The following is a 10739-nucleotide window of genomic DNA, read 5'->3' on the forward strand; positions in this document are numbered from 1 at the left end:
CCTGCTGGGTGCCAAGAGATCTCTAAGGTTCTGGGAAATAAAGTTAAAAGAGGCATGAATGCTAACATCTGAAAACTCAGTTTGGTAAATGAGAATTAAATATATTCTTGCAACAAAGGAATCTATTCATGAGAGACAGAAACATATTGTGAGGAATCCATGGAAGCAAAGGAGAAAGGGATCATGTGACCTTATTTAAGGAAAGTAGGTTAGGAAAACTGCTTTATAAAAAAAGTGCCTGAGATGAAGCTAAAAGTGTGATATGTGAGAGGTGATCTAACAAAAGGAGAAGGAGGATATTCTAGAGAGAAGCATCAGCATGACAAGAGCACACCACCTGAAGGAAACAGAGAGTGTAAATTAAGAGGCCTGGAGTAGTAGGTCAGTGAATTTACATAAATTGAATACCTAATTTATTTAAATATGTATATATTGGTAATGTTAAAAATAATTTAGTAAATTCCAACACAGTTATTCTAAAGATGGGAAAACCGTATCACATGATGAAATGATTTGTTTGAGGTCAAGATCTTGGCAAGAAGAAGTGATGCAATTAAACCTTACTAAATGTTTCTACATGGTCATCTTTATATCTCAACAGGAAGTCATTGAGTTATTTTTACTTTTATGAAAAGAAGGTTGTGAATAAGCTTAATAGTTGTTCATTTTGCATAAACCTATCTTGTATGAAAGTTAGACCCGTAATGATTTAAATGAGACATCACAGCAAAGGTATGTAATTTTGAGTAACAAATGGTTTTAGTTTGAGACACATCCATTGTTTCTTTTAAGTAATGTTAATGATGTTGTTGATGATAGCAACATATTTATATAGGCACAGGTCAATATCCATTCAAGGCTTCAATATGGTGTAGAAAGAACAATAGATTTTTCTCCCGGTGACTGACTCTTAAGTCCCTTTTTTTCCATTTAGTAGCTATGTGACCTATAAAATGTGTATAATAACCACTTCTACTCACAGTTTTTAAGTGTTGAATAAATATGCTTATGGAAGATATGTTTCATCTATAAAATATTATAAAGACATAAGATACTATTATTATACCAAATTCTCAGTTTCACCAGTGTTGATAAAGCAATAAAACTTTTAAAGTCATAAAAATAGAAGTCAAATTTTCAATTCTAAAATGTTAGCCTTTTTAAGCATTGCATTCCAATTGGGAAAAAATAATAATGGTGGTATTTAAAAATCACACTTACAGAAATGATACTGGAGTGTTTGTGTCCGATGTTGTCAAAGGAGGCATTGCAGATGCTGATGGGCGACTGCTACAGGGAGACCAGATACTGACGGTGAATGGAGAGGACGTCCGTCACGCAACGCAGGAAGCCGTTGCGGCTCTGCTGAAGGTAGAAATCCAGTGCCATAGATGGTTATGTGTAATAGCGTAGGAGAAGGAGGAGCTGCCACATGCAACAAGTATTCATTTAATATGTTCTCTCAAATAAGACATATGTTAGACAACATACTTCAGTGGTAAATCTCTACACTTATGATCAGCTCTTTATTATATGGTTATGTATTTATAGAGTAGTAGTAAGTATTTTCCCCTGGAGAAGGAAATGGCAAACCACTCCAGTATTCTTGCCTGGGAAATCCCATGGACAGTGGAGCCTGGCGGGCTGCAGTCTGTGGGGTTGCAGAGTCAGACACGACTGAGTGAGGGAGCACACACAGTAAGAAGAATTATGAACTGAATATCTGTGATCTTAGCAGATATTTTATCATAAAGTGATTGTTATGTGGTTCTTTTCTTGAAAGAAAAGCACATCTTCAGGCCACAAAAGAGGAAAAAATGTCTTTATGTCAATTCACCCCGCCTCCATATTTGTATCTGGATGTATTCTTACGACCTCTGGCATAAGGGGAGAATCTCATACTGGCGGGGATGCTCCCACAGAAAGGCGGGAGATCAGAGGGGGCAAGCAGAGTACCTCTGAAAGTCATGCTTTCTGGACTGCCCCGCCCTGCCCTAACCCTTTACTGGGCACACTAAGTTGGACATCTTTATATTGAGTTGGCCAAAAATTTCATTCAGGTTTTTTTTGTACCATCTTATAGAAAAACCCAGATGAACTTTTTTGCCAACCCAGTATTTCCCCAGAGATGAAGAATGCATAAGAGTGTTTGCAGATTTACCTGGCAGTTCCTTCAACAGTTACCACTGTTGTTAATTCAGTAATTATAAGCCCTCCGTCCCAAGGTATAGTTGCTAAGCTTAAATACGTTCGTTTTACATTGTGAAGTCTCTTTCCTCCAAAGTAAATTCCATGAAGAATCATTTGCTGATTGGAAAGGCAGCACCGGTCTAATTTAAAAAGTGAGTTATAAAATACAGGCTGGTCACTTAAAAATACAGTTCTTGGAAATTTAGATGTATTTCCTCTCAATTCTTATCTCATTGTTTTCCTTTACCTAACACGTGTTTTTATGACCCGAAGTGTAGTTCAAAGTTGACTAGACACCTGTTGCCATCAGAATCCATGTCGTGTGGTACACGTTCAGTAACATGAGCATATAACTTCATGATATTATTAAGCAGCAGTGGATAATGTCAGAGGTCTCAGATTCTAGTCAGAACCTCTTCAGTTGTTAAGCTGAGCTTCACAGAGGGATTTCAAGTGAGCATATTGTAGTTAACCTCTGGTTTGCATAGGACCTGGTATGTATATATAAATTTAGTTTTTAATAAAGCACACTTAAAATATCATTTCTTCTTGGAGTTATTTTCAAAAAATAAAGTAATTAGAGTTCTTTAAGGAAAAGTCTCTTCCTTCAGGAGATAAATTGAAAATGATAGTTAATTCTGTGAGACAAAAACCTCTCAAAGATACAGAAGGAGGCATCCATAATGTAACATAGATAATTTTAGAACCAGTTAAATCCTCATTTAAAAACCAGTTTGCCAGTATATGATGAGAGCCTTAAATATCCCTGTAGCTTTGCTATTTGTAACTGCTGCTGCATTTTGTTGTTTTGACTTAGTAATTCTTCATTTTAAAGTCTTGCATCAGTAATCCTCAGTACACAAAAAATTTTACATAGGTGAAGTTCATTGCAGTGCTGTTTGTTATAATGCAAAATCTGGAAGCAACACAGTTGACAATACTGCATGTGTTTGACATTTTGATGAGCATTGTATGTGGATTATTCTATCACAGCAGCCTATAATGATCTCTGTTTTTTAAAATGCAGAGTAAAAGACTTATCAAGGTAGATGTCTGTTAAGTTCACACAGCGAGTAAATCACACAGACTGGATTTAAACCAGTGTATCTGACTCCAAAAAGCCGGTTCTCACCCCCCTCATTTTGCTGCTTCCACATTAGACTGTATAGCACTTCTTGCATGCCTGTGATTTATTTGTAAAGGGCAACAGGGAAATTTTCCTCAATTCTCATTTGATGTCTACAGCAGTATGGCTTAAATATTGCGTAATAGGTCTATTCAGGTGCAGTGTGGCAGTAGAGAGCTTATGTTATCTGAGTACCTCTGCTATTGAAAGCAAAGGAACTTGTTGCAGTAGTGGTTATTTATTGCTTTTGTTATGTTGTTTAAAATCCAAATTCCTTAGCTCATTTGGCTCTACATTAGTGTGTTGCATGAGAGAATTGGTTGATTCTCCACTTCTCTTTGCCTGGACAGACACCCTCTCCATGTAAATCATGAGCTAGTAAGACAGACTACTACTGATTTGTTGTTACAGTTTTTACTAGTTTTAATGTTTTAGAAAAACCTTTCCACAAAGGATGGGAGATATCCTTGCCTGTAGAAATTCCAAAGGAAACATGACTTTCAAAAACCCAGCCGTAAAGAATAAAGTGTAATCCTAAAGCTGACTGTAGCATTTTATTTAAATGTTTCTGTCAAACAACCTCCCCCTAGTGTTCCCTAGGCACAGTAACCTTGGAAGTTGGAAGAGTCAAAACTGGTCCATTCCATTCGGAGAGGAGACCTTCTCAAAGCAGCCAGGTACGTAGCTGTGGAATTCATCAAGGTGATGCAGTTCACAGGCCGAAAGGAGTTCAAAGATGGCCTTTCCTGTCAGTCTGTCCAAGGTCCTGTACGCAGGCCTGGCAGCATGGCATAGCAGCTAGGGTACAGAGTTTGAGAGATGGGAATGGACAGGCAAGCAAGGTGAAGCTCTTAAGTAGTTTGTGAGTCATTCTGAGAAACAATCCCAACCATTCTTCTTTTCTGACATGATTCTTTTTGCATAATCTCAAAAGTGAACCAATTAATACATTATAAAGCCTACCAAGATAGCATATGTTTAAACTATTCTTATAGCAAACATTTATCAGCCAGCATTCAACTGAAAAGAATCTTGTGTAGGTGAACTGTACAACCTCACCACTACATATAAAACACAGTGATAGCCTGTCTTAAAGACCTCACAGTCACCCCTAAATGATTACCATTTGTTTCCTGTCCCCTGGCTCTATTTCTGCAGTTGTGTAAGTTCGCATCTGTGTGCAACTAGATTAAATTTAGAGAAGATTAGCTTGGGTGAGATTATGTTGGAATCAAATTCTTTTACCTTTAATTAGTTATGTCGCTGGGCACATTCTTCCTTAAAAAGAAAACAAAACTCAGTGGAAACTGTGTATATTGATTACCTTTCTAATTATCAAATGCTACTATTGCTTAACAAGTATTTCTAAGTGCATTAAAGTAATTATGAAATAAGTCATACTTAAGGGGTATTATTACTTCCCAAACTCTCTAAGACAACTGTTATGTCTTTGTAGATGAGTGAAGCCAGCCTGTCCTCATTCACTTTTCCACTTTCGGGATCCGGTACACCTGAGTTACTGGAAAGTAGTTCAAAGAAGAATGCACGTAAGATTGGACTGAAACGTTGAGCATGATTTACTGGCTTGAATTTTGGCCATCAACACTGGTTTTTTCCCCCTGTTTTACTTTACCTCTGAAGCTTTCTTCCCTCTAAATCATCCTAAACTCTAACATAGGTGCAAACGTGAGTGCCTGCAAAAACTGAGAACAGCGTGAAGCAATGCCTGTGGCAGCGTGTCCCATTGATGTTTTCCCTGGGAGACCTACTAACATTAGAATCAGTATTCTGTCATTTTTTTCTTACGAAGAAGATTGGTGTGTTTTATTTTTATCCCTGTTCTCTATTTAATGTAATAGCAATAAATCAGAAGATGCCATTAGTTGAAGCCATCTATTTTTCATAAGATTGCAAAAATGTTGATTGAGAAAATGAATATGATCCTCCTGTGTTTTAATTACATGAAATCATGATGCAGAGGGTTTTTTGGCTTGGAGCATTGGTTGAAAGTTGTTCAAATTGAAGAAACTAACCATATGGCAGTCTCTGTGTGCAGTGTGACTAATATTCTAGAAGTTTAGGCACTTAAGTCCATGGATTCTTGTTAATGTTTCCATGACTTTATTCCTCTCAGCTGTGCACATGTGTCTCTCTGTCCAAAACACATCCTGTCCTTGCCTCATTCAGAGTGGATTATGCAGTTGTATAAGCGGTGCGTGAAATAAGAAGGAAGATATGGGATGGTGTGCCATTTTTTCAGTTGGGAGCCCCTCTGTAAGACAAATGTAATCATGTGTGCTAGTAACTTTGAACACCCTATTTCCAAAAACATTGGGGTACCTCACTTAGGTACTTAGTCCCATTTAGTTTTAGAATCAACTAAAATTTAAACTATTGTTAACATTAAAAATGTGTTAATAATCATATTTTTCTCTTGTTTTTTTCATTTACAGTGGCATCTGAAATACAGGGATTAAGAACTGTTGAAATTAAAAAGGTAATGGGGAGAGAGAAAATAGTATACACGCTGATGGCTCCAAGGTCGTCTGCATGTTTTCCTGTTAGCTGCCTCACTGCTTTATGGGACCATCTGATAAAATATGTATTACATGCAGTGAAAATAGCACAATCTAGACTCTGCTGAATTTCCTTGTTTGAAAAATCATTTTTGGTATACCCTTTTTTGCCCAAAATGGTATCAACCCAGCCCCACACAAAATATGCCGGGCCTCTCTGACTTCTTTTATGGATCAGTAAACCTTTGCCTTCTTCAGACTTTCAGAAGAAGTTTCCCATTCTTCTGAAACAGATTCTTCTGACAGCTATGTACAACAGAGAAAAGAAAAGCAAATTTAAGTGCTGAGCACGCTTGTAGACACTTCATACCATCGCCATTTCATTCAGTAGTTACTGCAGCTCTTTGTAAGAGGCCCGGTTATTTCCATTTTGTCCATGAAGAGCTAGAGACTCATTGAAAGCAGTGGACTTGTTCCAGGTCCCAGCATTTGTTAGTGTGGGTTTGAGGCTTTGAATGCAGGTCCCTGTTGTCCTCATTCCCTGTAACATGATTTTTATTTAGCCTGTTGTGGTTTCTTTTACCTCCTGAACAGATGCTTAGTTTTCTGTCACATTAAGGACTTGTATCAGATAAATTAATGCAGTTTTCTTGGGCATCCTTTTCCTCCCTCAAGTCTAGATCAGAATTAACTATAGAACTCTGTGCCAAAGAGAACAAAAGCCAATGAAAGATAACAGTTTGACCAAAATACTCTGTCTGTCCTGTGGCAGGGGCCCACTGACTCATTGGGTATCAGCATTGCTGGAGGAGTGGGCAGTCCACTGGGTGATGTTCCTATATTTATTGCAATGATGCACCCGAATGGAGTTGCAGCTCAGACGCAGAAACTCAGAGTAAGTTCTACAAAGTCCCTGGTAGCCTTAGCAAATCTGCCAATAGGTTTTATAAACCCTTTGCATCTGGCCAACTGTTGCAAGTAGTTTGAAGTGTCTCTATCAGCTTTTAAATCAGCTAATCTGGCTGCAACAGGGGTTGCTTTGAGTAAAAAATGAAGAAATTTTAAAAGAAGAATTTGCTGTTGTAAGCAATTTGTCAGTAAATGAAATGGGATAATTTGTAGTTGTTTTTTAATATTTTTATTTGCTTGAAATCCTGTGGAAGAAGTTAAAAGAAAGCAGAAAGTACTCTCAGAAAGTATTGGCAGAGTGAAGTAAGATTATTTTTTTGAAGTGAAATTTTTTATTTACATGTCTTTTTGGTATTTTATTAAATTTCAAATTATCATTTATGTTGCATTTATTTTATTTATCTGTTTTGCAGAAGTTTGATGTAAATGTGATTTATAATGTGAAACTACAAAACTTGCTTCAATATTGAGGGATTTTTCATTTGTAGAGCACTATGATAGAATTTATGCTAACTGCCCAGTTCTGAAATCATGTGACTATTCCATTAGTAACTCAGTCTCTACACAGTACAATCTGTATGGCCTCATGCCTTAAAATTGTCTCAAACAATGACCACTGTTTGGAAATGCTATGTAAATCAGCAATGGTTCAATCTCCCTTTGATATGTGAATTTCTGACTATCACTTTAGAACTAATTGTACGGATAACACAGGGGTTAGAAAACTTTTTCTAAAGGACTTTTCTCTAAAGATGAATATTTTAGACTTTGCAGGGCTAATGTGTCTGTATTGCAGTTACTCAACTCTACCCTGTGAATGCAGCCAAATAATTGTGCCTGTCCTACAACCACATTTTACTTACCAAAATAAATGGGGGGCCAGTCTTGGCCTATCAGCCACAGTTTGCCAACCCTTGACTTATAGTCACAGATAGTGTATATAATAACAATATCCAGAGGAATTCCTGTTCACAAATGATAACAGATGCAGTGTTCTTCGGGAGAAATGCAGAGAAGGGAAGTCTGGTTCCCTGCCCCTGGTCCCAGAGATGATAGAACATAGCCATTATGTGCAGCTTCTCTGTGGTTGCTGCTGCTAGGAATCGGAGGTTTCCTTGGTTATATTTCTGGTGCTGATTAGCAGTATATGTGTCGCATGGAGGCTGGGGAAGCAAATGGTCCCCCTCTCCATGGCTTTGTAGTAGATGGCTATTTCTCTCCATCACAGGTTGGGGATAGGATTTTCACTATCTGCGGCACATCCACTGAGGGGATGACTCACACCCAGGCAGTTAACTTACTGAAAAATGCCTCTGGCTCCATTGAAATGCAGGTAAGATTTTTATCCCAACTCTTCCGATTGTGAGTAGCTTGAGGACACATGAGCTTTGATGTTAAAACTATAAAGTGAAATTTCCTGCTCGTATTTTATTTACTGTTTCCCTTGAACAGAAATGATTACATTGAGAGTTCCAAGAAAGTACATAGGAAATACATTCTGTCACATTTTTTTATTAATGTATGTATTATTTCATAGTTTTTATATCTAAGGGGGAAAATTCTCAGTCTTGGCAGAATATGATTAATTGCTGAAATTTTCAGTGGTGTGATTGAGTGGCTTGTATTCTAAAGATCTTTAGAAATCAATTGCATGTGATACCATGTTTGAAAGCATCAAGAACTTGATAGAATGGAATCAGTAGAATATCCTTAGTGTCAAAGATACCTCTGGACCTTATGAAATTTATATTAACAAAAATGATTAAGTGAATGATGAAATACACATTTTTAATCCCAGTGCTCTTTTTGAAGAAGAAGTACTGATGTCTTCCTAGCCACATGAGCGTGTTTTTCTATTTATATTTCTTCTGTGTTCAGGTGGTTGCTGGAGGAGATGTGAGTGTGGTCACAGGTCATCAACAGGAGCCTGCCAGTTCTAGTCTTTCTTTCACTGGGCTGACGTCAAGTAGTATATTTCAGGATGACTTAGGGTGAGCTCACATACTATCATTTGTATGTCCCTATGAGCCACATCAAGGTGAAATGATGGGAGATAAAGTATAAAATCTGAAAGCCAGGTGTGTCTAAGCTCTTTAAGTTCGGTATGGATTTAGTTTATCAAAGACAGGTAGGTAGGTAGATGACAGACAGGCATGTATGTGTGCTACTGCTCTTCCTACATTTTCATCTCCTGAGTTTTTTGAAGGAACATTTTAGTCTTGAGGTCAGTCTATCCTTTTAAAAATGTCTATATTACCTAATCATTTAATAGATCATACTTTTGAGTAAAAAAACTTGACAATTACCCAAAACTTGAGTACAAAAGAATTAGAATATATAGAGAGAAGAGAGGAGCATATTAGAAATTTTAAATTATTTGATGCTGCTTTTATTTTGTTTATCTATTTTTGTCTCTGAGCTTGGGAATACTGATGTTTATGACTTATTCCATCTTAGTCTTCGGTGCTTGTTCCTCTCACTTTAAATGAACTGGAAAAAGAAAGAGCTGCTACAGTGTACAATGAGAAGTTGCCATAAATATGTTAGGTTAAGGGTAGTATACATGGGTAATAGAATCAGGGAGTTAAGTAGGACTTTATTAGATTATGTAAATTTAATATATGTAGCACAGCAGACACTGACAGTTGAAGCATCCCCGAATACCCATGGTTTTCTCACTGTTGGTGACAGAGAATTATATCAGCTTTAGGTGGGTGTCAGATAACCCATTGATATACGTAGAAGATCTAATGGCTCTTGTTTTCTTGCCTTTACTGTAGGCCTCCTCAGTGTAAGTCTATTACCCTAGACCGAGGACCAGATGGCTTAGGCTTCAGTATAGTAGGAGGATATGGCAGTCCTCATGGAGACTTACCCATTTACGTTAAAACAGTGTTTGCGAAGGTAAGCTTTCAAATTTTAACTACCCTTTCCCCCCCAAAATGTTCACTAATAGTGGTCAGCAGCTGGCTTATTAGTTTATGGCCTGAGGTAATGCCAAATGGTCAACATTTGATTATTTTCTTGCACAACTCCCTACAGGAACAGGTCATTAAGTATTTTTGTCCAATTTGAGGTTTAGTTATGTTTAAAGGAATATAGGCTCAAACTGAAGTTCCATGGGTGCTCTCAACAATATACATAAAATTCATGAACTTGAGTTAGACAGTCAGGCCTGATTGTTTTCCTTTGCAAACAAGATGCATATAGTTGAATGTCTTTTGAAAATAGGACATTTTAAATGTGCGTATGTTAAAGAGCTCTGGCATTTCTTTTTTTTTGCATTTTTTATTGTGAAATATAAAATAGGCACAGAAGAGTACATGTAATACATATGCAGAATAGCTAAGATGTGTTTATTTTGCAAGTTTCATTTCATTAAATGGAATAGAAAAATAACTGCTAAAATTTTTTGCGTATCCAGCAGCCCTGTCACCTACCACAAACGAGCTATGTGTATTCAGTGTATGTGGATTCAGTGAAGAAAAGAAAACCATTATATATAGTTATAATCATATAGCATCCTGTTGGATGGGAAGAATGTTTAGGATACAAGTTATTAAAACATTAGTGAGGCTGTTAAAATAATTTAAACCCATATAATTATTATTTGGTAATTTGTTGTGAAGACAATTTTTAGGAACTATAAAATTAGATGAAATTTCCTACAGGAGAAAATTCAGATTCTCAAAATTTTGCAGCACAAAGAAACAATATGTTTAATCTACTAAAAGATTTCATTTAGGGGCTTTAGATTAGTGTATCATTCTTTTGAGTACTTACCTATGGAGGTTTCATTCTATTATTATTTTTTAACCAATATAAAGTGCTATATCTATAGCAATCTAACAATAAGCCTATTTTGTGAGATTTTTTTAAAGCCATTGGTATGTCCAAAAACACAAATAGCATTTGCCAGTAAATAAAAGAGTCATGCAATCCTTTTTCTCAGCCTCAGAACAGTTTATTTAAGGCATGCTAGTTAGAGCATATTTTAA

The 10739-nt window shown here is 36.7% G+C and overlaps 1 protein-coding gene across 14 annotated transcripts in view; it reads left to right on the forward strand.

Moving 5' to 3' along the window:
* The window catches only part of MPDZ (multiple PDZ domain crumbs cell polarity complex component), a 175301-nt gene that overhangs the window by 159532 nt on the left and 5030 nt on the right, over positions 1-10739 (forward strand). For 8 of the 14 annotated variants that reach the window (XM_061425279.1, XM_061425282.1, XM_061425285.1 and 5 more), the window contains 9 exons: positions 1224-1371; positions 3907-3993; positions 4773-4863; positions 5451-5528; positions 5770-5813; positions 6605-6727; positions 7970-8074; positions 8620-8732; positions 9522-9645. In XM_061425279.1, coding sequence (XP_061281263.1) covers positions 1224-1371; positions 3907-3993; positions 4773-4863; positions 5451-5528; positions 5770-5813; positions 6605-6727; positions 7970-8074; positions 8620-8732; positions 9522-9645 — 913 coding nt within the window. The remainder of the gene's footprint in view (positions 1-1223; positions 1372-3906; positions 3994-4772; positions 4864-5450; positions 5529-5769; positions 5814-6604; positions 6728-7969; positions 8075-8619; positions 8733-9521; positions 9646-10739) is intronic. The other 6 variants (XM_061425290.1, XM_061425283.1, XM_061425286.1 and 3 more) reach the window with 1 other exon arrangement.

The sequence above is a fragment of the Bos javanicus genome, chromosome 8, assembly GCF_032452875.1.
Source record: "Bos javanicus breed banteng chromosome 8, ARS-OSU_banteng_1.0, whole genome shotgun sequence".
Lineage (NCBI taxonomy): Eukaryota > Metazoa > Chordata > Mammalia > Artiodactyla > Bovidae > Bos > Bos javanicus.